The sequence below is a fragment of the Phascolarctos cinereus genome, unplaced genomic scaffold, assembly GCF_003287225.1.
Source record: "Phascolarctos cinereus isolate Bilbo 61053 unplaced genomic scaffold, phaCin_HiC Scaffold_9;HRSCAF=440, whole genome shotgun sequence".
Taxonomy (NCBI): Eukaryota; Metazoa; Chordata; class Mammalia; order Diprotodontia; family Phascolarctidae; genus Phascolarctos; species Phascolarctos cinereus.
Genome location: NW_027556402.1, coordinates 190,868,242 through 190,894,614, shown reverse-complemented (window position 1 = coordinate 190,894,614; position 26,373 = coordinate 190,868,242). Strand labels below are relative to the sequence as shown.

The window sequence follows — 26,373 nt, the reverse complement described above, 5'->3', positions numbered from 1 at the left end:
TAGAGGAGGAAACAAGTTTATCGACGTATCTAAGGTCACATTGCAAGTTTGGGTACCATCTTAAGCAGAAACATTTTACACTAATTTGATAGACATTAAAAAAAACACTTTCTACACTCTTTAGGTTATCATCACTAATATTATTAATGGCTTTTGTCACTTTATAAAAAAAATCTCTAATGGCTTTTTAGCTTTTGATCACATTCTAAAGTCCCTTCCTGAGAAAGAAATTGTGTTAAATGACATTTTAAAAAAACCCTGAATTTGAGGCTGAATTAATATGAACATGCTTATTTGAGACCAAAAGCATTCAGTAGAACAAAAACACCAAAACAGGAGAGGTGAGGGGTTGTTATCAGACAAAGCCTTTTAATTCTAAATAGTGCATTATTCCAATCAGCAAGATTCTGTCATCTGTGGTTGGCTGGTCTAGAATCACTTGGGTCCCTTCTGGTGACAGTACTTATGACAGGTAGAAGTCAGGGCAGCCACGAAGACCACAAACTCATTGAAGTCCACTTGAGAATCCCCATCATTATCCAGGTCTGTAAATAGTTTGTCAACTGCCTCATCATTCTTCCCATTCTGAAAGAGAAAAAGAAGAGGTGGGTATGAAGATGATAGGGCAGGGTCACCAAGGGCACACTTGTTCCTCTAGGCATTCCTGTAATAACATTCCTTGGTCTCCTCACCTGCAAAATGATAGAAAACTGCCACTTTGTGCCATTTACCTAGCAGACTTGTGTGGGAAGAACTGTCAATCCTGAAAAACTATATACATTTGAGTAATTATTATCATTACTTCCTAAGTTCCTTTCAACTTACAAAGTACCTCCTTATCAACAGTCCTGTGAGACAGGTCATGTAAACATTATGTTTTCATTTTACAGATGAGGAAACTGTGAATGGAAGTGATTTGTTTATTGTCAATCAGCCAGAATTCCAGACCCCCAGTTTTCTTGTTCTTAGGAAAGAAGAATGAACAAGATCAAGGGATAGTAGAGTTAGAAGGGACAATAAAGATTGTATTTTCTCATTCCCTCATCATTTTTGAGAAGAAACTAAGGACTAGAGGTGACATGAAGCAGCTTCTTCTAGTTAAGGAGACAGGATGAGCACAAAAAGAGATCTATAACAATACAAGGGAGCATATTCTAAGGGCCACGTGGGTGGGGACAGATAGTGAAAGTCCTACAGGGATTCACAAGGCTAGAGGTCATTCATGCCTGGTATGCCACCTTCATAAGTCTGCTGGTGTTGAAACATACACACTGTTGGATAACATCTTACCCCACAGAGCCAAAGAAAGGAGCTTTCCCTGGTGCCATAGGCTAAATAAAACTCAGTAACGATGAGAAAATAATACTAAGCATAGGTATTTAAGTCTCACATTTTTTTCCTTCCAGGCATTTGAATCTTCATACAAACTTATTTGTACCTCAGTTTCTCCAGGGGGACTATTTGATATCCAAGGTCTCTTTCAGTTCTAACATTCTATATTCTAAGGTCTTTTATGGCTCTCATGGTCTATGTTCTATATTCTATGTTTAAGGATTTAAGGTGCTTGAGGGCGGGGATTGCCTCAGTGTTGTATGTGTATCCACAGAGCCTGGCATAGTGGCTGGCATACAGTGAGGGCTGAATAAATGCTTGATTCATTGATTGTTAAGGCTTCTACCAGGCCTAAGATGCTTTGTTCTAAAGTCCCTTCCAGTTCTAATATTCTATGTTCTAAGTCCTCTTTCAGCTTGGACATCTTATGTCCTAAGGTCCTTTTCAATGCTAGCATTCTAAAATTCCATCTGAGAATACTGCAATACAGCAATGAACGTGTGATCCCCGCCCACGTCCAGAAAATTCAAAGAGGCTATTTTGCAAATCACCAGCAGATGGCACAAAGGACATATAACATGTACTGATTATGTCAGTGGCCCAGGAGCTACCTGGGGGGAAAATGGATCAAAATATTGGATAATTTTTATGAAGTAAATTAAAAGATACATTTTGACCACTAAGGGCAAAAGCTGGGAAATCCTTGCTTAGGTTTGTTCTACATATATTTTCAAAATATCATCTTAGCTGCATTTTAGAGGAAAGAGATAGAATATGCCGAAATGAGAAGCTTGAGTTCCATTGAGGCAGGCCCTGGCTCCATCATGACTTTAAAATTTCAACAATCTATCATTTTATCCATGTGGAGTCTACCTCCACCAGCATGAGCCACAGCCTGTTTCAGGCTTAGCAGGTGTTCTTGAGGATTATAGGTAAAAAACAAACAAAAATCCATTTTCCTGCAGCCAGTCTGGTGATAAGTCTCTGCATTTGCCTAAGTCTGGTCCTCAAAGAAAGATAGTCTGTCACTAGGTTCACTACCAAAGGCTTTCCAACTTGGTAGGACCTCCCAAAACTTATTCCTCTCCCTCAGAGGCACCAGGAACACGGGGTCTTCTCTACCCCAAGTTGAGACATGAGAAGTTAAGTCAAGTCAACAAGCATTTATTTAACATTAACTGAGCACCTGGCACTGTACAAAGTGCTTGAAATCCAAACACAAGTAGAAAGAAAGATAGTCTCTACCTTCACGGAGCTTACCTTCGAAAGTGGGAAGACAACAAATAAAAAGAAGTTGGAAAGGGTGGAGAGACTGAGGGTTCTCAGAGAGGGGTCACTGCAAACATAGTTCAGGAAGAGAGTGAGGAGTGCAGTCTGAAGAGGAATGCATACATAGGTGGCTTTGGTTACCAAAAAGACTTTGATGGAAGATTCTATTGATATAGAACAATGAAAACAAGGCTTGAATTGGGTAAGCAGAATTAGATGGAGACAAGGAAGACAAAGGGCAAGAGAAAAAGCCAATGATGTCTTTCATCATACATGATAGCATGCTTCTTTCAACTGTAATCTTTTAACAATCTATTTCATAGGCTCCTTGGAGGGAAGACCTGAAGAGCAGCCTAGAGGCAGGACATCTGGTCCTCCTCACTCTGCTTGGAACTAGAGATGGCTGTATCAAAAACTACATAAAAATCCCAGTAACTCCTAGGGCTAGGGCTTTATTAGGAAATACAACCCATGGCCTACTGAGTGGAGGGGTATTAAATTTGCCTTCAAACCTTGGCTCTGTCATTTATTAACTGAGCAAGTCACATTGGCTTTTTTTCTTTATCTCACTCTCCTTATGTGTAAGATAAGGCATGTACCATAGGACCTACCTCACGGTGTTGTTGTAAAGTTCAGATGATCTATCTATCTATCTATCTATCTATCTACCTATCTATCTATCTATCTATCTATCACCTATCTATCTATCTCTTGGTGAACCTTAAAGCCTGGCATCTAAAGCTCTAGCATGGCACTCAAAATCCTCCAGTCCTCCTGTCTAGTCTTCTTTCATATTTCTTCCCTTCATACTCTCAGCATTCTTGTCCAATTGGCCTGTTAGCTGTTTTCTATAAATGGTATTCCATCTCCTGTTTCCTGGCCTTTGAAATGGTGGTTCCCCATGTCTGGGATGCACTCCCTCCTCATCACCTCTTGGAGTCCCTGAATCCCTTCAAAGCACAGCTCAGACTGCCTTCTAAATGAAGCTTTTCTGGATTCTCCCTTGTTCTTTGTGCCCTGTGTTCTCTTCCTCCCCACCCCCCTCCCCCTACCAATGATGATGTCCAAACTTTGTATTTACTTGTTTGTGCACGTGTCATTTCCTTGTGGTAGAATGTAAGCTCTGTAAAGTCAGGGACTGTTTCATTTTTCTCTTTGTCTCCTCATTGCCTATCATAGTGACTAGCACATGGTAGGTTCTCAATAAAAATTTGTTAAATTGAAAATGTTATATAGGTGTCAAGAGGCAGCATGGTGTAGAGGTCAGGAAGGTGTGGGTTCGGGTCTTGCTTTTAACTCATGCCAACTTAGCACAGTTCCTGGTACATAGTAGGTACTTAATAAATATTTATTGGATTAGATTTATTGGATCGTCTGTGGACAAGACAGTCTCTCAGTGCTCTAGGCAACTCTCTAAGATTACAAGTTGCAGGAAAGGTGTTGATCTACCTGTATTAGTTGAAGAACTTCCTTGTATTAGTGAAATTGCAGGTCCAGTTTCTAATGTAAAAAATTAGTTATTGCTATTACTCTATTGAGATACCTGAGTTTTTGTTTTGGCTGTCAATAACTGTGTGACTTCAGGCAAATCACTTCAGCTTTCTGATTCTCAGTCTTCTCATCTTTAAAATGAAAGGGTGAGGCTAGATGATCTTGAAAAAATTTATTCCAGCACTAAATCCTGTAATTCTATGAATTCTAAACTTCTTCTGGCTTTAAAATTCTATATGACTCTTTTAGTACTATCTTCTTAACATGGCGCAGTGGGGAAAGCACAGGACTTGGAGTCAGGAGATGGGTTCCAATGGTAGTGCTGTCCTTCCTAGCTATGTGACCTTTGACAAATTAATTCACCAATCTGAACCTCAGCTTCCCCAGCCATAAAATGGAGATAATAATGCATGTACTGCCTATATAACCTATATAACCTATCTATAGACCTCAGTTTCCTTATCTGTAAATTGAGGCAATTGCAAGGCCCCTTCCAGCTCCAAATCTATGATCAGTTGACCTTGGCCACTCATGGGAGTATGGTAAGGAATGTGCACAAGATAGAATAAAAATGCCAAAGTGGATGAAAATCATCCAAAAGCCAGGAGCCTGGAAATAATAGAGTAAGTGCAAATGGAGACTAGGGAAGAGCAGCGATGTTTAATAAGGGTACTTAGAATGATGTAGATATGAATGCATATGTGCCTCCCAGGTTGTGGAGAGAATACTATATTATGTTATTACCTCTAAATACAATCCCCAGGGACATATGACAATGAAAGCTAGTTGGAGCCATGGCAGTAATCAAACTGAAGCGGCCAGCCAGGGTGACTAATAGCACCTCCCAGAGCTAAAGCAGCCTGAGCTGAAGACAGGAAAGAAAGAATGCTGTAGAGATGCTTGAAAATGTTACCAAAGACAAAGGGACTGTTCCAAGGGGTTGTGAGATCAGAGCAACCCTTTCAATGGGGAATGGAGAAAGGGCAGATTGGGACAGACCATGCTGGGGATTCCTTTTCTTCCATAGTATTTGTATCCGGGAAGTTAAAATGGCCATGCTAGGTAGCTTTCAAAGTGGAAAAAAAAGTTTTAAAAAATTAAGTACAGTAGAAAGTTCAGTGACGTCAGAAGACCGGGGTTCAAGGCACAGCTCTGCCAAATAGCTTGCTTGGACAAAAGTCACTTCCCATAGTGGGGGCCTCAGTTTCCTCATCTGTAAACTGAGGAACTCAGTCTAGATCCCCACCCCTGGATGATGTCCAAGGTTCCTTTGAGCTCTAACATTCTATGTTCTAGGATCCCTTCAGTTCTGACATTCTATGTAAGATTTCCTAGAGTACAGAATAAAATTCTGTTCTAGGAACTGAATCAGTTCATTTCTGCTGTAGTCATTTTAACAAATCTCTTTGGCTCTGACATTCAATGTCCTAAGTTCCCTTCTACTCTGACTCTGTGGGCTCCAAGATCCCTTTAAGCTCCAACATTCTTTGGTTCTATGTATTATTATTATTATTAAAAATAAGAGGTTATTGAATATCATACTCAAAAGTCCACAGTGTACTTCTAAATTTCCTTTTAGACAGAATAGTATAGTATAAAGCTAGACTCAAAAAGGTAGCCTTGGGTTACCCACCCATCTCAGACACTTTCTGTATAACCTTGAAAAAATGACTATTGCTCTGGCTCGCAATTTCCTGCATTGTAAAATGAGGGGATTGGACTAAAAATTCTCCATGTAAGGTCATTTTTGTCTTGGCTACATTTTTTAAAATAATATTTTATTTTCATTCCCAATTACATGTAAAATCAATTTTTAGCATTCATTTTTTTTAAATTTTGAGTTCCAAATTCTTCCCCTTCCTCCCAACACCCCTCCCTGAGATATAGGTTATACATGTGTGATCATGAAAACATATGTCCATATTACTGACTATATTTTAACAAGATGTACAGAGTTCATTAAAATAGGCTGGTTTTGAGTTATCTTGATGACCTGTTTTGGCAATATTGATCAGCTTCACTATGTCTTTTACTCAGATGGCCAGGTATACTAGATGGGTCATTTTTTTCCAATGTATTCTTTTCTATGCTATTCAAAACAGTAAACATTTTGTTTAAATTGGAGAATTTAAAAAGGGCTCCTGTGGAGCTCTGGACTTATTGTCAGAAAGATATGGGTTCTAATTCTGACTCTGCCACTTATTAGCAATGGGACCTTAGAGAAGTCTCAACTTTATTGGTCTTCAATTTCTTCATCTATAAAATGGAGATAATAATATGGATAATTCTAGCAGTAACAATAGGAACTTTGCATTTATAAAGCACTTTCAAATTTACTCAAAATGAATCTATTATCTTATTGTTATGGAAAAGAGGCTTTGTAAATCATTAAACATTTTTTAAAAATGAGAGATGTAACTAATACAATTCTAGAAGCATATCTTCCCTGGTCAGGAATGATCAATTTTATAGAATATCATAGAATCAGAGACATAGAGATGGAAGGGAAATTAGAAACTTATTTGTCACCCTCCACTACTCCTTCCCCTCAACCTCCCTTCCTCAACCCATTTTACTGATGAAGAAGCTGAGACCCAGAGAAGCTGATATGTTATACAAATAATTAATGGCAAACCTGGGATTAGGAACCAGCTCTCCTGACTCCAAATCCACTTCCTCTATGGGAGCTCAATAATAAACTCTTACCTTAACAAAGTTTGGGAACTCTTTTTCCATGAGTGTCTTTAGCTCCCCTTTAGTGAGAGCCTCTTTATTACTGCCAGTCCCTGCATACCGGTCGAAGACATCAATGAGCATCCCCATGGCCGTCTCCAGTTCTGACATCTTGTCCATGTTCTTGACCTCCCTTCTTTGCACAAACAGGCTTGCTTGATGATGTGTCCAATCTGGGAGACTGATGTTGTCTTTTATAGGGCACGACTCAATATTGACAAAGTGGGTGGTTATCAAAGTCAGCCAAGTAATTTCTTTCTTTTTTTTTTTTAATTCTCAGTTCCAAATTCTCTTCCTCTTTCACACACTCTCATACCCATTGAAAAGGCAAGAATTATAAGATCCATTATCTATAGGAAGTCATGCAAAATGTATTTCTACATTTAACTTAGTAATTTCAAAAGACCTATTTCTTTTCCCCCTTATAGATCCAATCTAGTTTACAGAATAAAATTCTATTGCAGGTACTAAATTAGTCCATTTCTACTGTAGCCATTTTTACAAATTTATACTGTCCATGCTTCCTACATATTTCAGTACGACTTATGGGAACAGAAAACAAGCCTTTTACCTCAGAGAATCAGCAAAAACATTAATTCAGATGATTAATAATTTCAATAAATTAGAAGGATAGAAAATAAATTCACAAACGTCATTAGTACTTCATTTACTCCTAACGACAGTCAGGAAGAAATGATAGAAAAAGAAATTCCATTCAAAATTAACTACAACATGTATATGATATCTAGAAATTAAGTCTACTAAGTCACACTAGGGACTTATGCAAATAAAACTTCAAAATGATCTTTACACAAGTAAAGGAAGACTTTAAAAAAAGATTTTCAATGCTCAGGGGAGAAAAAGAAAGAAAGCAGCATTTTGGTGGTAGCAAAGAATTGTAGACAAAGTGAGTGCTCATTGATTATGGAATGGCTAAACAAACTGTAGTGTATTAATGAAATGAAATCTATACGTATATAGTTTTAAATAATTTATTCTCCCCAATTACATATAAAAACAATTTTAATATTCATTTTTTAAAAAGTTTTGAGTTCCAAATTCCCACCTCCCTCCCTTCAACTCCTCCCTGAGACAGTAAGCTCTCTGTATACATATGCCATCATGTAAAACATTTGAAATGGAATATAGGGGTCTTTTTTGGGCAGCTGGACCTTGATTTCTTCAGGGTAGGGAAGTCCTGGTAAGGAAATTCCCTCTACCAGTGCAAACAGGTGATGGTTCTGCATCTTATGGTCTAAGAGCTGTCTGGAATGCTGAGAGATTAAGTCACTTGATGAGAGTTAGACAATGTGTATGTCAGTCAGGACTCAGGTTTTCTTGGCTCTGAAAGCCAAATGCTGCCTCTCCACTGAAATATTATTATGCAGTAAGAAATGGTCACTATGAGGAACTCAGGGAAACGTGAGAAGAGTGATGGAGGGTGAAACAAGTAAAACCAGGTGGGCAACATTGAATTCTAAAGGAAGTTAATTCTGAGTAATTATATTGACCAAACATCCAAGCAAACAGATAATGAAAAAGAAGCCCCTTCTCTCAGCAGAGCAGGGGGTGGAGAGAGGGGACTGTAGGTATAGAATGTTGCACATACAATTAGAATAGAATATTGTAAAGGTTGGGTTTTCCCTCTTTTTCTTTGTTAAAGAGAAGTCTTAATGTTGTGTGCATGTATGTGTTAGTTTTCATACCTTTAAATGACAGTGAATATAAAAAATGAAAAGCATGAATAAAACTTATTCTTTAATTAAAAAAAGTCTTGAATCAGAGAGACTGAGTCAATCAACAAGCATTTATTAAGCACCTTCTTTGTCACTTCAGTCTACACATAATGACAACTTGGGTCTCTTACGCACCTTAAAAGAACCTACTCTAGTGTTTATTCCCACTGACCTCAGAAGTATGGGGGAAATGTTTGGAAGACAAATGTTTTCCTGACTTTGGCTTTTCTTCACAAAATCATTTTATTTGGAGAGTTAATTACTAGGATATAGTGAAAGATCACTTTTAACTACAGTCATAAAACCTATCTTTGAATCTAGGTTCTGTTATTCACTATTTCTCTGTGTGACTTTAGGAAAGTCACTTCCCTTTTTTGGGCCAGATTTCATATGCTTCTCTAAAATAAGGAGGTTGGAACAGATGATCTCTAAGGATCCTTCCAGTTCTAATATTCTATGATCCTACTTTGTATGCTGTAGTGGAGAGAACATGGAGTAATGAGATCTCAGGTTTAGTCTTTACTATGCCCTTAACTTGCTGGGTGACCTTGGAGAAATCACTTATTTTCTGAGACTGATGGTCTTCATCTGGAAAATGAAGGGGTTAGGGGCAGCTAGGTGGTGCAGTGGATAGAGCACTGGCCCTGAAGTCAGGAGGACCTGAGTTCAAATCCAGCCTCAGACCAAACACTTGACACTTACTAGCTGTGTGACCCTGGGCAAGTAACCTAACCCCAATTGCCTTTAAAAAAAAAAAAAGAAGGGGTTGGACTAGATGAGCTTCAAGATCCCTTCAAGCTCCAATAATCAATGTTGTATGGGCTAAGGGACCTTTCAGCTTTAAATCCCTATGGCTCCTCTCTATGTAGGGACAGAATTGTGCAGGAAGACACCTGGGAAGAGAGCAGAAAATGGTAGAACTGGAAAAAGCTTAAGAAGCCTTCTATGAACCCTTTAATTTAATTTAATTTCTTTCTTTTTTTTTTTTAGTTGAGGCAATTGGGGTTAAATGACTTGCCCAGGCTCACCCAGCTCATCATTTCATTTCCTTATCTCCCACTGTATTCACTGATTTAACTTGTTCTCAAGTGCCCCAGGGGACTTTCCTCCACAATTTCTGTCACCAAGTCTTATTTCTACCTTCCCAACATCTCTGGTATGTGAAGAAGGGCTCCATATGCAATAAAATGTTTAAAGCAGCACTTTTTGGGACAAGTGAAAAAGTGTTCAGAGTACTTTTTGTGTTCCCAAAGAACTGGAAACAAAGTAGATGGCCATCAGTTGGAGAACGGCTAAACTAATTGTGGCACGTGAGTGTAATGGAATATTACTGTGTTGTAAGAAATGGTGTGTGGGATGAATACAGAGAAGCATGAAAAGACGTCCATGAATGGATGCACAGTAAAGGAAGCAGAGCCAAGAAGACAATATAGTAACTACAACAATGTAAATAGAAAGAACAACCTCAAAGTAATAAAAAAAAATGAATGTTGCAAAATTACAAAGAATAGGCATTGCTCCAAGGAAGAGATGTGAGAAGCCACCCTGCCCCTGCCCCCACACACACATACACATTTCTTGGAAGAAGGAAGAGGTCTATAGGGGGATGAATTGCATGTATTTTCAGATTTTTCAATGTATCAATCAGTTGTGCTGATTTTCTTTTCTTCTTTTACTTTCTCTAAAAATATTGTTATTTGGGACAGTTCTCTGGGAGGGGGAATGGGAAAGATACTGGGAGAAATTTTGGTGATGTAAAAAATAAAATATATCAATATAATTTATTTTTTAAAATGAATGTTAGGAAATTACAGAAACCAATCACGGTTCTAAAGAATAGATATGAGAGGACTCCATCCCCTACTCTTTTTTTGTTTGTTTGGTTGGGTTTTTTTTTTGGCTAGGCGATGGGGTTAAGTGACCTGCCCAGGGTCACACAGCTAGTAAGTGTTATGTGTCTGAGGCCAGATTTGAACTCAGATCCTCCTGAATCCAGGGCTGGTGCCCTATCCACTGTGCCACCTAACTGCCCCACTGCACCACCTAGCTGCCCCCATCCCCCACTCTTTTGCTGAAGTGGGAGGTGGGGGTATCCAAAGGTATAATACATAGCATATAATATTAGATTTTTTTCACTACTGTATATTGGTTTCAATGGATCACTCTTACTGAATTCTTATTTTCTTCCTCTTTTTCTTTGTTTATACATTTTAAAAATTTCTTTGTTATAAGGGGTTGATCTCTGGGATGGGAGAGGGCTAAAGGGGGGAATTTAAGCTATATAAAGACAAAAGATGTCAATAAAATGTATTTAGGTTTTTTTAAGTGTTAGGTTTAGATCAGAGGAGCCCAGTTCAAATCCTGGCTCAATTACCTATTTAATCTTGGGAAAATCCATTAACTTCTTTGGGCCTCATTTCCCCCCTTAGTCTAATGAGGGAGTTAATTGAGAGCACCTCTGCAGTCTCTTTCAGCTCTAAATTTATGATCAATCTCTTGTTTACTGGAAGAGGAGCAGAGGTTAGCTTAACTGGTGAGAATATTATAGGTGACTTTATGGAATCCCTGAGTGATAGGAGAGAAAGGATCCACTCCCTCATTTCATAGGGTAAGAAACTGACGTCCAGGGAGAGTGATGCTTGACCCAAGATCATGAAGGTAGTTACCTGCTAGGTCTCCTCTCTGACCCACTGCTCTTTCCACTGTGCCACATTGTTCTGAGTGTCGGGCATACACAGTAAGTGGCACAGAGCCTTTTTCTTTGGGAACCTCTCATGCAATTCATCAGTCCCATCAGTCCCAGCAGTCTGTACTGACCTGCCAGGCTATGACTAGTGACTTAGCAATGTTACCTGCCCGGACTGTCCTGGGCAGGCTTCCCAGTCTCCATTTTAATGTGTTTCTCTTAGAGGCACTTCCTTTCCTCAGAACCAGGTGGAAGGGCAGTTACACATTTGCTCACCATCTACACGGGTAGTACTAGATTACTGTGATAAAACAGCTCCCCCTTGCACTCTGTAGCAAGAGGGAAGCTCAAGGAAGCCACTGGAATATCTGGAACAAAGGTGGAACCAGAGCTAATAATTTTTGCACCTGGGACAGTGGTAAGGTGAAATTGAGGAGGCTTACCCAGGGTAGAGGATGTGGGTATGGGGGGAATGCCTCAAAATTAAAAGAGAGAAGGGAATAGAAAGAACAGCACACCTACTTCCTGGCTATTTCTACAGCATACCCCCATGCACCACCCCCTTCTGGTTCCCCTTTAAGTGTTGCCTTCACCCATTAGAATGTAAGCTCCTTGAAGGGATGGTTGGTCTTGCTTGTTTGTAATTGTATCCCTGAGGCTTAGTACAGTGTCTGGTATATAGTAAGAGCTTAATAAACAGTCTCTCTCTCTGTCTGTCTGTATCTATCTATCTATCTATCTATCTATCTATCTACCTACCTATCTATATCTATATCTATATCTATATCTATATCTATATCTATATCTATATCTATATCTATATCTATATCTATCTGTCTGTCTGTCTGTCTGTCTGTCTGTCTGTCTGTCTATCTATCTATCTATCTATCCATCCATCCATCCATCCATCCTCTCTCTCTCTCTCTCTCTCTCTCTCTCTCTCTCTCTCTCTCTCTCTCTCTCTCCATCTATCTATCCATCCAACCAACCATTCATCCATCTATCTGTCTACTGAGGACCCTTAAAGGAATTAGGAGGAAACCCAATACAAGCTTCCTGTGGTGTTATTTCTTGAATTTCATAAATCTAATAATTTCTAGGCTGCTGAAGGGAGAAATCACCTCCAGGACTGGGCTGTAGTTTCTGTCTCTGTGGGGGTAAGGCAGGCAGGGAAGGAAGCCCCCACAAGCAGTGCTTTTGGTGTCCCCTAAATTTTTTTTCCTAGGACAAAGGCTCAGTTGCTCCACCCTAATTTTAATCCTGACTAAAAGGACCATTAATATGGTTGTCCCTAGTGGCGTACAGGAACCAGGGCTAACTCTATAGGATTAGAATCCCAGAATCCCAGAATTGTAGAGCTGAAAGGGAGCTTAGAGATTGTCTATGTCCATTTAGTCTAACACCCTCATTTTACAGAGGATGAAACTGAGACCGAGAGAGGGAAAGTGACTTGGCCAGAGATACATGGTTGGCTAATGGCAGAACCAGGGATAGAATAGAAAATGGTACATCCGGAAGAGACCCAAGAGGCCCTCTGCTAACCTGCCATTTTTATGACTGTTACTAATATTGGCCAAATTTATATAAAGTGTTAAGGATTTTATAAATATTATCTCATTTGACCCTTATTACAAACCTGGGAACTATTTTTATATCACATATGATATATATATATATATATATATAATTATAATATTATAACATATAATATTATACCCATATAAATTATATATGTATCATATATATTTTTATAAGTGCTTTTATCCTTATATATTATAATATATAATAGATTGCATTATAATAGTTGCTATTATTAGCATCTTACAGAAGAGAAAACTGAAACCAACAGAGTTAAGTGACTTGCCCAGGGTCATACAGCTAATAAATATTTGGGAATGGATTTAAATTCAGGTCTTCTTGACTCCAGGGCCAGTGCTATATCCACCACTATGCCACCTAAATGCTCCAAAAAGAAATATGCCATTTGATAGCCATTTCCTTATTTCCCATTTAATCCCTTGATTTTAGCTCATTCTAAGTGTCTCTTAAGAACTCCCCTCAATAGTTTCTAAATTTCTAAATTTCAATAAATGGCAGGAATCTACTGCCAAGTCTTGTCATTTCTATCTCCACAATATTCCTGACATATAACACCCCTCCCCCACTCTGACACTGCCCTGACCCTGGTGCACACCCTCAGATCACCTCTAAACTAGACTATAGCAATAGCCTGCTTGTGAGTCAGCCTGCCTCTGGTCTCTCCCCACTCTAGTCCATCTTCTACTGGCCACCAAAACGATCTTCCTAATGTTTAGGTCTGATAATGTCACTCTCTTGTCCTCTCCCCTTGAGTTCTACTAGATGCCCTATTAGTGGAATGGTTGAACAACTCTAGAACTGTGATAGAATATTATTGTGCTAGAAGAAATAATGAAGGGGGATGGTTTCAGAAAAATCGGGGAAGACTTATAAGAACTGATTCAAAGGGAAGTGAGCAGATCCAGATCATTGTACGTAATAATAGCAATATTATAATGATGATCAACTGTGAAAGACTTAGCTACTCTGATCCAGATAATGATGCAAGACGATTCCGAAGAATGTATGATGAAAAATGCACTTCACCTTCAAAGAGAGAGAACAGGTGGATTCTGAGTGCAGATTGAAACATGCTTTTAAAAACTTCATTTTTCTTTTATGTGTGTGTTTTCTTCTGCAAAATGTCTAATATAGAAATGTTTTGCATGACTTCATATGTATAATCGATATTATATGGCTTGCCTTCTCAAGAGTTTGGGAAGGGATGAAAAGAAGAGAAAGAATTTGGAACTCAAATTTTAAAAAAAGAAGAATGTTAAAAATTTTTACATGTAATTTGGAAATATTTAATGAAATAATAATATGCTTACACAAAAAAACCCAAAGAGGGCAGATATTTAGTTATCAAAATGATGAAGCACTAACCAATTAACCTACACACTTCTATTAAACTCCTACCATACGCTGGGCACTGTATTAGAAGCTGAGGAAATAGGACAAAAAAAACTAACTAGGGGAGACAATGTGCATGTATTATGAGTAAATACAAGTGGAGGGCAATTTAAGAGGAAGGGTAGGAGTAACCAATGGGGTCAGGAAAGGTTTCATGTAGAAATACAGGTAGAGAACTCAGTGCAGACTAGCTATGCTATCAAGAGGTTTCCTGACTGGCTGAGACCTTGGGAATGGAAGAATGAATCAATCACAGACAGGGGTGCTAAGGAATTCCAAAACTGGCTCTGAAAGTAAAGACATTACCTTCCTCTGGGGCCATGAGGAGGGCTGGACACTATGGCCCCAGCCTCCCAGCCTAGGAGTCCAATCAACCAATTTTACAGATAAGAAAACTGAGGCTCAGAGCCAGGTGACAGACTTGTCTTCATAGGCCATTCTAAGCTTGAGGAGTTATAGCTAACAAGACCATAAAACCTAAGTGCTTCTTGGTCTGGAACTAGACACCTTTCTTTTATACACCCTTCTTTTTTTTTTAATTATTTTTTTTTTGTTATGTTTTAAGTTCCAAACTCTGTCCCTCCCTCCTCCCCACTTTGCACTAGAGAAGGCCACTATTTGACACAGATATATATATATATATATATGTGTGTGTGTGTGTGTGTGTGTATATGTATATGTTTATACGTATACATATGTGTGTTGTGTATAAAACCACAGTATGCATACTTCCATCAGTTCTTTCTCTGAAGGTGGTTTATATATCCTTCTAACAAACCTCCTCTGGAATATTATCTCTGAATTTATATGTTCTCTTCCTTGTCAATAAGCTGTAGAAAATATACTCTTGTGGCCTGAAAGAATGAAGATAAGGTTTAGAACCCACAGAAAGGAGTGAGCGTTATAAATACCCCCAAGAGAAGATGGCAGAGACAATGGAGGAAGAAGAGGAAAAGTAATTGGATTTGAGGTGGGGCCACGATGGCTCAGGGACAGGAAGGTCAGGAGACTTGGTGCCTTGAGTTGAGGTTCAGGAATTTAAATTTTCTTACGTAACTTATGGACTTGTATTTGGAAAGAAACTTAAAACTATCTCTAGTCCAGGGGTTCCAAGAGGCCACCAACTCTTAACTTGGAATCCATGAACTTGCCCAGGGTTCCACAGCTAGTAAGCAACAGGATCAGGATTCAAACCCTGGTGTTCTGATTCCAAGGCCAAAGCCCTTGTTTCTACACTCTGTTGGATGCATGGAAACTTAAAACATAATTAAAGGTTAACTCTCCGGCCCAGTCCCAAGTAGAAGAGCTGGTCAGCAGGGTAGCTGCTGTGGTTCCATTAGGCTTCCCACTCAGGGCTGGATTCTTTTTTTTTTTAATATAAACTTATTTTTAGTTTTCAACATTTACTTCCACAAGATTTTGAATTCCAAATTTTCACCCCTTCTTGCCCCTCCCCCCACCCCAAGATGGCATGCATTCTGAATACCCCTTCCCCTAGTCTGCCCTCCCTTCTATCTCTCCCCCCCCTTCTCTTATCCCCTTCCCCTTCTATTTTCCTGTAGGGCAGGATAGACTTCTGTACCTCATTTCCTGTATTTCTTATTTCCCAGTTGCATATGGAAACATTTTTTTAAACATGAGTTTTTAAAACTTTGGGTTCCAAATTTTCTCCCTTCCTCCCACCCCACCCACCCTCATTGAAAAGGCAAGCAACTCAATATAGGTTATACATGTGCAGTTATGCAAAACACTTCCATAGTAGACATGCTGTTAAAAACTAACCCTATTTCCCTTAATCCTATCCTGCACCCCCATTCATTCTATTCTTTCTTTTGACCCTGTCCCTCCTCAGAAGTACTTCCTTCTGATTGCCCCTTTCCCAATCTGCCCTTCTCTCTATCATCCCCCTGCTCTCTTATCCCCTTCCTCCCCTCTTTTCCTGTAGGGTAAGACAGATTTCCATACCCAATTGAGTGTGTATGTTATTCCCTCCTTAAGCCAAATCCTATGAGAATAAGATTCCCTCATTTCCTCTCATCTTCCCATTTCCCCTCCACTGTAAGAACCTTTTCTTGTCTGTTTTGCGCAAGATAATGTACCCCATTCTACCTCTCCCTTTCACCTTCTAGTATAATCCTCTCTCACCCCTTAATTTTATTCTCCAGATATCACCCCTTCATCTTCAACTCACCCTGTGCCCTCTATCATCTATCTATACATACACATAATTTTTTACCCTCCCACTACCCTAATACTGACAAAGGTCTGATGAGTTATAAATATTGTCTTTCCATGCAGGAATGAAAACAGGTTAGCCTTAATAAGTCTCTTATGATTTCTCTTTTCTGTTTACCTCTTCATGTTCCACTTGAGTCTTGTGTTTGAAAGTCAAATTTTCTATTCAGCTCTGGTCTTTTCATCAAGAATGCTTGAAAGTCCTCTATTTCACTGAATGACCATTTTTCCCCCTGAAGGATTATACTCAGTGTTGCTGGGTTAAGTTCAAGGCTGGATTCTTCACAGGCTTACAGGGAAGAAGCTGGCTACTAGTCCTGAAGACATTACAAGAACTGAAGAGCAATTTTCTCACATTTTGGCTTCGGGGAAAAAATCTCCGAATACTTAGAGAACCACTCTTTTATTCACTTGACAAAAATTTATTAAGCCTCTCTTCTATGCAGAGCTTGGTGCCAGGCACTGGGGAGATACAGAATTTAGATTAAGACATGGTCTGCATACACTTTGACCAAGCAATATCACTAGTAGGTCTCTATCCCAGGAAAAGGATCCATATGTACACAAATGTTTACAGCAGCTCTTAGTGGTGGCAAAGAATTGGAAATTGGGAGATGACCATTGACTGGGGAATGGCTAAACAAGTTGTTGTATATGATTGTAATGGAACACTATTGTGCTATAAGAAATGATGAGCAGGATGCTCTCAGAAAAACCTGGAAAGACTTATATGAACTGATGCAAAGTGAAATGAGTGGAACCAAGAGAATACAAGACAACATTGTCTTTTTTTTGTTGTTGCTGTTGTTTCGTTTTGTAGGCAGTTGGGGTTAAGTGACTTGCCCAAGGTCACACAGCTAGTAACATGACAAATGTTTGGTCTAAGGCCGGATTTGAACTCAGGTCCTCCTAACTTCAGGGCTGGTGCTCTATCCACTGCACCATCTAGCTGCCCCTACAAGAGAACATTGTATACAATAACAACAATATTGCATGATGAGTGACTGTGAATGACTTATTCTCAGCAATACGATTCAAGACAATTCTGAAAAACTTATGAAAAATGCTAGCCATCTCCAGAGAAAGAATTGATGGAGTATGAATGCAGACTGAAACATACTTTTTCTTTACTTTCTTTATTTTTGCTTTTATTGGCTGTGTTTTCTTTTACAACATGACTAATACAGAAAGATGTTTTGCATGACTGTACATGTATAACCTATATCAAATTGCTTGCCTTCTCAATGTAGGGAGAAGGGTAGGGAGGGAGGGATAGAATTTGGAACTCAGGAATTTTTAAAAACAAATGTTAAAAATTGTTTTTATATGTAATTGGGGAAAAATATTAAATTAAAAAATAGATAAAACATAGTCTCTGCTCTCATGAGGCTCACAGTCTAGTAAAAGGATGGAACACATCAACTAATCAACCTCTATTGATTATCTCCAATTTATCCTTTACATATCTTGTTGGCATGTTGTTTCCCCACTTAGGCTGTGAGCTCCTTGAGGGCAGTGACTTTTTAAAAATTTCTTTGTGTATAGTGCCTAGCACATAGCATCCTCTTAAATACTTGTTGACCGACTGATCAATCAATCAATAAGAATTTATTAAGTGTGTACCAGGCCCTGGGGGTAACAAAAGTAGTCCCTGCCCTTGAGGAGCTTACAATTTGGGGGTTAGCGTGGGGTGTGTGGCAGAAGGAGACAATGGGAATACATATGATTATATATAAAATAGAGAGAAGATAAAGTGGAGGGGAAGATCGCCAGCAGCTGGGGGGAATCAGGAAAGGCTTCATATAGGAAGTGAAACTTGGGCACAGTGGAGGACAGAAGTGCAAATGAAGAGCTAAGTGAGGCTCATAGGAACCTAGGCTATTCCCAACTAGGGGCTGAGGATGAGGACGGGGGAGCCTTTAGCTAACAGCAGAAAGACTCACCACCCAAGGTTGGATACTGGCTGATAAAGATTTCTGGTCTGACCAGTTTATAAAGATCCCCTTCTCTAGGGCAGAGGGGCTGCAATTTATGGAGTAAATACTTACACAAATGAAATCATGGGCCTTTTGAAATATTGAAGCATTTTAAATGTGTCACTAAGGTCTTTCCTCTTCTCCACTTTCTTCTGGAGGTAATTGAACCCCTCTCGCTACAAGTCTTCCAGCAAAGCCTTGATGACTATTTATTTAAGATGTCATAGATGGATTGCCTACTCAGATACAGGTGGATTTCACTGACCTCTAAGGATTCCTCTGGTTCTGAAATTCTATGAGTTTGGTGTCTGTTTTATGAATTCTGGTGACTTTTCCCACGCTATACTAACTGTGCTAATTAAATGTATTAACTGGAGGTGAGGGGTAGCAGCAGACCATAGGAGATTAGTGAGTGTATCAGATCACTGGCTAATCAGCAGTCATCAAGTGAACAACAGAGGGTAGAGGACCTACCCAGGGTGGATACCAAAAGTGGGTACCTACCCAGGAGGGAGAGAGCCTAGGAGCCCACATGGTAAAATCAGAAAAAATGGCCAGTGAGTAAAGGCAGAAATGTCAAATCAACTGAGGTAACAGCCTATGGATCAAGAAGGAATGCAACAGTAAGCCTTAAAAGGCTTTTGCTCAAGAGCCAAAGAGAACAAAACTAAGGCATGATGAAGAATCAACTAAGGAGGCAGGTGACCAGACAATATCATTTAATGGGGAATATCCATAGCATAGTGGATAGAAAGCCAGGAAGATCTGAGTCCAAATTCTGCCTCCCACATTGTGACCCTGGGTAAGTTTCAGTGCTCTAGGCAACTCACTGAGATGAGGTTCAGAGAAGATGCTCACTTGCATTAGCAGAGGGAATTTCCTCACCTGGGGTTTCTCTGTAGAATAAAATAATAGGTTTAGTCCCTATCCATGGCTTTATCTCAATCCCTAGCTCAGCTGAAGGTGAAGTAGCTGTGGGCTCTGACCACTCCTGAGGGGTACCTTCAGTTCAAAGGATCTCCCCAGACGCTCCAGTTCACCAGGGGAAGGACAAAATCTAGTATCTATTCAAGTCAGAATTCATAGCTTTTGAAAGGGAACTTGGGTTCTGATCTTGAATCCACAGGACGTGAAGAAAGTCATTTTCTCTCTCTAGACCTCCGTTTTCTTATTTGCAAAATGGAGAGGTTGGACCAATTAGGTGATGTCCCAGGTCTTCAAATCTTGGCTTCCTCTGAGACCAGTTTGCTCATGCGTTGTTTTGGTGGTGGTTCGGGTCAAGTTGGTACCTTCTGAAGAGAACTCAATCTGTCTGTATCCAAGATCTAGGTTTCTTCCCTTCCCAGGTATGTCGCTGGGAGTTTCTGGAGCACCGGTACTGTCTGTGAGTACAATGGCTGATGGCCCTGGGCTCAGCACTTGTAATGGGTCTGAGCAGAGACAAGTGTAGATGTCATCATCTATCTGTTCACCTGGCTTTTTAGCAAAAGAGGTCATTGATTCATAAAGGACAGAAACAGCCTGGAAAACAAAATTAAATCCTGTTTAGATCTGATGACACACTTCAAGGCAGATAGTTGTGGCACAGAAGAAGAGCACTGAATTCTCGGTTCAAATTCTGATTCTGATACTTACCCCTTAAGCAAGTCACCTCCTTTCTTCTGGCTTCAATTTGCTACTTTACAAACTAATAGGACTGAAGTAAGGCTCCTTTCAGATCTAAATCTATGACCCTATTGTAATTTAATTCCATTTTTAACAAGGTTTCTAGAAGTAGTTAAATCTCCGCTCCCCCATAAAAGAGTTTCAATCAATATTTTTTGAAAACAGCATGGGATAGTCACTAGACTTCACATCAGAAGATCTCAGTTCAAGTCAGCTCCATTACTTGCTGTGTGGACCTTGAGCAAGTTGCTTAACTTTGATGAGTCTCAATTTCCTCTTCTGAGAAATGGGGAATAATAATATTTACCCAGGCTTCTACATAGAGTTGTTTGTGAGGATTACATGAAATAATATAAAGTGTTTTGTAGCCACGAAGACCTATGTCAGTGTGAGCTAACTTTCAAAAATCTGTGATTTCAGAGGTTTGAGTACTTCCTATACAGATGCAGAGCAAAGTCCTTCTGGGACTGGGAGGTGATCTTTGAGATTATCACCCCGCAGCTGGCCTGGCCACAAACTGTATGGATGTGGCTAGGCTGGACGTCAAATGATAGATATAGGCTCCATCATGGGATGTATACATGGAGTCTTCCCAGATTGTTTTACTAGATAACCTCTGCAAATTCATTGCCATAATGGGGCACTAATGGGAGATGCTCGCACATGATTATTGTATTTTTACAAATAACTGTAATTAATGTGCTGCAGAACTTGGCATAAATGGTAGATAGAAAAAAAAAACCTGCCCTCATTTTAACTTTCCAGTCACAGCTGATTAGCCTTAACAATTAGCCAGGAGCTGCATAAGCTCATAGAAAAATAAGAGGTATTTTTAAAACCTTATTTGGACCATTGGATTTATTATTTGACCATACTATGCCTCCAGGAAGCATTTAATAAAAGTATCTGGAATGAAAATTCTATGAAACACTCACATGGCTTGAGTAGCTATGAGAAGAAAGAATGTAGGGGCTGAGAAAAGAAATAAAACTGGCTGTCCTCAATTAGTATTTCCCCAACCCTATTCAAAATCCTATGGAGCCTCTGAGGGCCATTTCAATAAGCTAGACCATTCAATGCTATCTCATAAAGCAGTGAGCGGCATCCAGCCTTTGCTTGAGCACACCTGTCAAGGATACTGTAGAGGGGTTTATGCCACAGGTGAGAGATAAGACTAGGTGACTTCTAAGATCCCTTCCAAATCTAAGAATCCATGATTTCTATGATCTTTCAGGGAGTTCTGTGTAATCACCCTGGACAACAATGAGATCTTTTTCTCTCCTGGGCCACAAAAGCACTTACTGTCAAAATATAGGTGCTTGATTATCCTGGATTGTGGATGTCTATTTACACCTTAGAACCACAGACGCCTACAACTTGGAGGATGTCAGAGGTCATCCAGACCAACCATCAGCCTGATGGAAGGAAGCAACTTTGTAGAGTAAAAAGATGACTGGATGTAAAGGCAAACGCAATTCTGCTCCTGCTGTTGTTTGTTCTTCATTTTTGAAGAGGATCAGTGACATGATGGGGCAATGTCTTGACTTGCTTGTAAACGGGATTTAAAGGAGGCAGAGTTGCACAGTCGTCAGACTTACTCTTTCTTCCAGAGCCATCAAAGTCCAGCGGCAAGACAAAAATCAAGATAACATTGGCATCTCTGAGGTCTGACCACGCTCTAGGGGCCACACTGAGCCCGCTTCAGCCACTTTCATGGGCAAACAAATTGTTGTCATCTGCCCATTCCACCATGGGAGGTCTTCACATATTTGGGGCAGACACTCCCTACCTCACTGATATGTTTGAGGCCTGTCAGTTACCCTCAGCCTGGTTTAGCTCGTCTGCTGAGATAGTTGACCGGAGTGTGGCCACTGCACAATCTACCGTGTCGTGAAGTCACTGATGAGAGTTGGGAGGCAGGTGGACAGGACACCAAAGGTGGATGAGCAGCCCTCACACCAGAAGTACTAGTCCTCCCTGTGCACCCCATACACCCCACGCTCCTGCCACTTCCCACTTAGACGACTTAGGGTGACTTGTTTAAACTCTCTATGCTTCCATTTCTTCAGCTGCAAAATGAGGGAGATTAAGAGTTAGAAGGAACTTTAGAGGTCATCTAGTCCAACCTACTCATTATATGGAGGAGAATACAAGCCAAGAGAGGCTAAGGGAATACTGTCCAAGGTCTCAGCAAGTAAATGATAAAGTTGAGATCTGGGTCTAGGTCTTCTGACTCCAAACCCAGTACCCTTTTATTATCTCTTTCTAAGCTTCTTTCTAGTTTTAGATTTTGAATCTCCAGACCAGGGGGGTTTTTAACCTGGGGTCTGTGTACTTGATTTAAAAAAAAATATATATTTTATTAATTGTATTTCAAGAGAGTTGGTTTTTGTTGTAACTCTATATATTTTGTTTTACGCATTTAAAAACTTTTTTTTTTCTGAAAAGGCATTACCATACTGCTAAAGGGGTCCACAATACAAAAAGGTTAAGAACCCCTGTTATAGTCCGACCATCCAGTAATTATTCCCTGTCTCTGTGATAAAATTTTGACTGCTTTCAACCAATGGGTGTTTAGTTTGTTAAGCACCTACTATGTGCCTGGCACAAGGATGCAAACAGTCCCTGCCCTCAGGGAGCTTACATCCTATTAGGGAAAGACACAATGTTTACCTATAGGTAGATGTATGGTAGAAGTGCATCCAATATCCCACAGAGTGCCTAACCAAGCACCAGACACAGGACAAATGCCCAACCATCTGGTGGAAGTGAACTGAATGTCTGCCTCATCAAGCTCACACACCTTTCTTTCTAAGCCAAATCTAAGAGCACTTTTTCCCCCCTAGAATTTTGACTTATAAAAATGATTTTTAAAAAGCTCTCCCAAAAGATGAAATGAAGGATAATTTGCAGTTTTGGAAAGCTCAGCCTTGTCACCTGATTGCTGAAAGGCAAAAGAAACCTGAGTCTTACTCTTCTGTCTGCTTTCCTCTCTTGCTAAATGACAACTCCCGTTGGCCAAGGCAACGTGACTTAAATCAGTCAAAAAAAAAATATGTATGAGGAAAACAAACAGCTCTTTGATTTGAAAGGCTGGAAGCATTCGCCAAGGTGCTGAGCTCTCCTGAGATGCCACGCACTAAATGGGGTGGGGTTTCCTTTAACAAATGATGTCCTTTCCTCTCTTAATTGCATCTGTTGTCATCTTGAACCAAATATTCACCACTGGGGTTTCAGCTGTGGCTAAGAAGAAGAGATGATATGGAAGAATGTGATCACTGAGGGACTGAAGACCCAGTTTATTAGTTTATTATCTAGGTTCATCATGTGCTAATGAAGAAAACTGTAGGACAGCCGTTGGCAACTTTTGAAAAGTGGCATGCTGAGAGTCTTGGGGTAGGGAACATTTGGCCTTTTGGATTCACTTGAGGACTTAAGGCCACAGGTGGGTGAGTGGGTGAGAGAGAGAGAGAGAGAGAGAGAGAGAGAGAGAGAGAGAGAGAGAGAGAGAGAGAGAGAGAGAGAGAGAGAGAGAGAACATGCTTTGTTGTAGCTCCCTTCGTGAAGGGAGGAAGAAAGGTAAATGAGCATTTATTAAGTACTTACTATGTCCCAGGCACTGTATTAAGTGCTTTACAACCATCCTATTTGATCCTTCCAACAACCTTCAGAGGTAGGTGTTATTATTATCCTCATTTTACAGAAGAGAAAACCGAGGCAAACAAGTTAAATGTCTTGTCCAGAGTCACCCAGCAAGGAAATATCTGAGGCCCGATTTGAACTCAGATCTTCCTAACTCCAGGCCCAGAACCTCATCCATTGTACCACCCAGCTGTCCTTCTTAAGAGCTGGGATCCTGTCTTTTCTCAGCTTTGTGTGTCTTCCAAAGTCTAGAACACTGCACACAGTAGGCCAAATTGTACCTGGCCGAAAAACTCCTCTGATAATAATTCATTTCCATAACACTTGAGAGGTAGCAAAGCCCTTAATATATAGTAACTTGTCTGGGTCTCACAACAACCCTGTGAGCAGAGACACTATAAGCTTCATTATTCCCACTTCATTAGATGAGGAAACTAAGGCTTGAGAGATTAAGTGACCTTGCCCATGGTCGAGGGAGGATTTGAGCCCAGGCCATCCTAACTCCTAGCCATTATACCGCACTGTCAAGTGCTGGCCCTTCCTATGCTTGGAATGGACTTTTAAGAAGTTCTTTCTTTTAAGGTCTAACTCAACTTCTATCCCAAATATGAACTCCATGTACATCTGTAAGTGGTCACTCAGCCTTCGCTTGAAGATGGGGTGCTCATTCCCCTACTCCCACCCCAGTGCAGCCTATTCCATTTTCAATCTTAATGGTCCAGAATTTTTTCCATCTGTTGAGTCAAAGTCTGCTTCCTTGCCTTATTGGTTCTGATTTCTGAGACTGAGCAGAAAAAATTAAAATCCTTCTTTCACATGGCAGTCCTTTTACATACAAGATGAGTAATTATGGTGGGTTTATGTCAGGTTCCCAAAGTGCAAGTAGGGATTCTTTTTAATGTGGGGCAAAACAACTGGTCAAGGGGCAATGGTGGGATGGGAGACAGTGATGCAGAATGTAGACTGGTCATAGGTACAGTCATGTTGGAAGAGGGGGTGGCAAAACAGCTATCAAAAAACAATTTAGAACTGTGCCCCCGAAGTTACTAACCTGTGTATATCCTTTGACCTAGCCAGATCACTATTAGACCTACAAACTCCAAGGAGATCAAAGAAAGAGGAAAAGGACCCATAGGTACAAAAAAATGTATAGTCACTCTTTTTTTTTGTGACAAAGAATTGGAAACTAAAGGGGTGCCTATCAACTGAGGAAAGGCTGAACAAATTGTAGTACGTGAATTTCATGGAATTCTATCATACTATAAAAAATGATGAAGTTTTCAGAGAAACCAGGGAAGACTTATGTGAAGTGAACAGAACCAGGAGAACAATTTATACCATAACAACACCATAAAAATGAACATTTTTGAAAGACTTAAGAACTCCGATCAACACAGTGCCCAACCATAATTCCAGAGGACTGATGATGAAGAATGCTACCCACTTCCTGGCACAGAAGCGATGGATTCAAGATGCAGAATGAGGCACATGTTTGGATATGGCCAATGTGGGAATTTGTTTGCTTGACTATGCATATTTGTTACATGGATTTTCTTCTTCTTTTCCTTTTCCCAGTGGGTGGGGGAAGTAGTAAGGAAAGAAAATCAATGCTTGTTAACTGAAAAAACATTAAAAAAGAGAGGGTGGCCCATTCTAAAGAGTCTAATTGGTGCCTTCACAGAGGTTAGGGTAAGGGAAGGCAGGTTCCAGGAGAAGGGTCCTACACAATGAAGGAGGTGGAAGGAGGTTGGCCCAATAGCCATTTTGAAAAGCAAAGAGAAGGTGGGGCAGCTAGGTGGCGCAGCGGATAGAGCACTGGCCCTTCAGTCAGGAGGACCTGAGTTCAAATCTAGCCTCAGATATACTCACTAGCTGTGTGACCCTGGGCAAGTCACTTAACCCCAATTGCCCTCACCAAAAAAAAAAAAAAAGCGCAGAGAAAGGATGGCAACCCCTAGAACTGGTGAGGGAGTGAGGCAATAGGCAGATGGCTACAAGGCACAGGAAACTGGGTGAATAGTCTCCAGGCAAGTGGTAAAGAAGCTTCATCCAACCCCAGCTATGCTAGTGCCCTGGGGCAAAGACGCTGTCATTTACCCCAGTTAAGAGCTTGACATTCACCTGTTTCTCCCAACACTAAGATTCTATAATTTCCCTTAAACTGTATTATGACAGTTTCTTAGAATTAGGAAGAGCAGGGGTGGCGGGGGGCATTTTATAAGGGAACAAGGAGCTGGCAGGATTCCTCTGGGCATACTTAGGAGGGAAAAGCAAAGCTGAGGTGTGAGAGATTTCTTTAGTGGCTCTCCTAATCTGAAAAGCCAACCAGCTCACTGAGCCTCATGAATGATTCATGGCAGTCAGTTCCTGAAGCTCAGCCTTGATTCCCTCAAATCCCCGGGACAGTTGCCAGTAAGAGCAGACAAGAAAAGGAAGATGTCACCTTTCTTGATTATAGCTCACTGTGGCTAATAGCTTTTTAATTAAAACAATACCAGCAAGCCTAGATTCCCTCCACTCAGCCTTGGGTAATTATTGGGTCCCAGATTTACAATCTGAAGGGACCTCAGAGATCATTCAGTCCAATCCCTTCATTTAAAGAAGAGGAAACCAAGAC

General features: G+C 40.2%; 1 protein-coding gene across 7 annotated transcripts in view; it reads right to left on the bottom strand.

Annotated features, from left to right (window-relative positions):
- Positions 1-349: 349 nt before the first annotated feature.
- The window catches only part of S100P (S100 calcium binding protein P), a 50,047-nt gene continuing 24,023 nt past the window's right edge, over positions 350-26,373 (bottom strand). For 5 of the 7 annotated variants that reach the window (XM_020992100.2, XM_020992099.2, XM_078148822.1 and 2 more), the window contains 2 exons: positions 6,799-7,032; positions 350-585 (listed from right to left, as the gene is read on the bottom strand). In XM_020992100.2, coding sequence (XP_020847759.1) covers positions 436-585; positions 6,799-7,032 — 384 coding nt within the window. In that variant the 3' untranslated portion in view covers positions 350-435. Of the gene's footprint in view, positions 586-6,798; positions 7,033-19,151; positions 19,971-26,373 lie in introns of those variants that run through there. The other 2 variants (XM_020992101.2, XM_078148823.1) reach the window with 1 other exon arrangement.